Raw genomic sequence first — 2500 nt, 5'->3', positions numbered from 1 at the left:
ATCAGGTGACATCATCGGTCGTTATTACAACTGCCTCATCTTACGACAAAAAAAAACAAAAAAAGGAACAACAGACTGTACAAAATGAGTCCAAAACATAAAAGCGTAAGGTTTCGGTCGAAAAGACTAATCTTTGATTCATCTTTGCTTCTACTGTCTGGGCCCTAAGGTCACAGGGCAACGAGCACCACGACCGGGCTTCACACACCAGCCACCACGCAGTGAGAATAGATGGGGATAACTATGTTTGTGTGTGTGTGTGTGTGTGTGTGTGTGTGTGTGTGTGTGTGTGTGTGTGTGTGTGTGAGTGAGTGATGGGGCTAACTCATGTTTGCTCATTTCATTGACACAAAGCAGGGGCACAGTCAAGCATAAATGGGTAGAGTACTAGGTGGATGTGGCAATGAAGTCATTCTTTATCAGCTGATCGCAACGGTTCGACCACACCTTATTAAAGTTCACAGACGTGACGTGACGTCACAGACAGAGGTTCTTGTGCGGGAGGTCTGCCTGAAGTGAAATCATTTAGAAGTTTCACAGAAAAAGGGGTGTTGCTTTGAAGGAACTCCAATGTCTGTGCGCGGGACACCCCCCCCCCCCCCGCCATTGCGCTGACCCACCCATGTTTAGAAACTCGCTCATGTTATGAAATTAACAAAATAATTTTGCCAAGCTATTAAATTACCTTTAAGTCATGCGCGGCCGACTTTGCATGTTGCCAGCCACGTTGCCCATCAATGAATTTTGGGCCCTTTGTGTTGATGTGAGTGTGTGCATGTGTGTGTGTGTGAGTTTTGCAATGTCCTGTAGCACAGCGCTCATCTGATACACTATCATGAGCCCACGAGGACCTCCATGATGTGGTCCAATTCTGTCAGGTCCATTTTAAAAGGCTGGTTGGGCGTCACCCCCGGTGACGACAGCGTCTTGAGGAGGTCGTCGGCCATCACCACCGGAGTCAGTTTGGAGGCGCCGCCGCCCCCTGAGGCGGAGGTCGTGCAGGGGTCAAAGTCATACATGGAGGTGTCGATGTCGGCGAAGAGGATGTCGTCCAGGGCCAGGTCCGTGAGGAAGCCTGAGGAGGCGCAGGAGGACGGGGAGGAGGAGTTACAGGCGGAAGGGGAGGAGCTCATGTCCAGCTCGGCCGGGGCGGGGAGCGTATCCATAGCGACGGTGTCAGGTTTTGGGCTGCAGACTTTAACGCAGTCTTTGGAGTCCGAGCCCGACAGGGCCAGGGAGGGGACGAGGGCAGGGGCGAGGGTGAGCGTCGGGTGAGGGGAGGAGGCGGCGGAGGACGGGGGCAGAGCTGGAGAGGGAGAGGAGACAGAGAGGGGGGAGGGGGAGAGGGAGGTAGTCGTGTGAGCGGACACTGCCCCTGCCGACGGACAGAGCTCCTCGATCTCGTCCAGTGCCGAGGAGAAGCTGTCTCTCAGGGGCCTGCAAGGGGCGCCCAGGAGGAGTGGCGAGGAGGAGGAGGGCACCAACGAGGGGGCAGGCGGCGGAGGCAAGGCCCCAAACGCGCCCGCGTCCTCCTCTAGCAGGGACGCGGGGGTCAGGCACGCCTGCGGGGGGGAGGGCTGCGACGTCAGTCCGTTCGCGGGCGAACTCTGCGTGGTCGTTGTTGACCCTCCCGTCGCCGACGCCGACGACGACAAAGACGCGGTCGGCGGCGTCGGCGTCGGCGAGGAGGACGCCTGGCGGAAGCCCTCGTCCAGCGGATGGTCGGGGGCGGGCGGCGGGGGGAAGAACAGCGGCCTCAGGGCGCCCTCCTGCTTGAGCTCGTCCTGGATGCGGCGCAGCATGTTGTTGATGAGCACGCGGCGCTGCAGGCTGGGCTCGCTCAGCGCCCGGTGGCTGTACAGCTTCATCAGCGAGATGTTGAAGATGGTCTGCCGCTGCAGCGTGTACGACACGCCCCTGGACAGGCCCTCGGGGCACGGGGCCCCCGCCGCTCCGGGCCCCGCCAGCGCTTTGCCTTCCAGCCCTTCTTCATCCTCGTCCAGCTTCCGCTTTGCACCTTTACCCAACATATATCTGCAGAGATGGAGAGAGAGAGAGAGAGAGAGAGAGAGAGAGGATTGCAGGGAAGGATGGAAGAAAGGAAGAGGTGGCATTAATAGAGGGCAATACAGAGAGAAAGAGTGAGATAGAGAGAAGAGAGAGAGAGAGAGAGAGAGGATTGCAGGGAAGGATGGAAGAAAGGAAGAGATGGCATTAATAGAGGGCAATACAGAGAGAAAGAGTGAGATAGAGAGAAGAGAGAGAGAGAGAGAGAGAGAGAGAGGGAGGGAGAGAGAGGGAGTGAGGGGGGGAGAATGGGAGTGAGAGAAAGAAAAAGAGAGAAAAGAGAAAGCAAGAGGGAGAGATTGAGGATTGCAGGGAAGGATGGAAGAAAGGAAGAGGTGGCATTAATAGAGGGCAATACAGAGAGAAAGAGTGAGAGAGAGAGAGAGAGAGAGAGAGGAGGACAGAGAAAAAAAGAGCAAAACAGAGAAACGAG

At 56.5% G+C, this 2500-nt stretch overlaps 1 protein-coding gene across 3 annotated transcripts in view; it reads right to left on the bottom strand.

Moving 5' to 3' along the window:
* sertad2b (SERTA domain containing 2b) overlaps positions 1-2500 on the bottom strand; it is a 35717-nt gene that overhangs the window by 672 nt on the left and 32545 nt on the right. For all 3 annotated transcript variants that reach the window (XM_012819875.3, XM_012819877.3, XM_031579036.2), the window contains exon 2: positions 1-2034. This exon is cut by the window's left edge and continues 672 nt beyond it. In XM_012819875.3, the coding sequence (XP_012675329.2) occupies positions 834-2030 (1197 nt within the window). In that variant the 5' untranslated portion in view covers positions 2031-2034 and the 3' untranslated portion in view covers positions 1-833. The remainder of the gene's footprint in view (positions 2035-2500) is intronic.

The sequence above is a fragment of the Clupea harengus genome, chromosome 13 (assembly GCF_900700415.2).
Source record: "Clupea harengus chromosome 13, Ch_v2.0.2, whole genome shotgun sequence".
Lineage (NCBI taxonomy): Eukaryota > Metazoa > Chordata > Actinopteri > Clupeiformes > Clupeidae > Clupea > Clupea harengus.
This window is presented reverse-complemented; position numbering and strand designations above follow the sequence as displayed.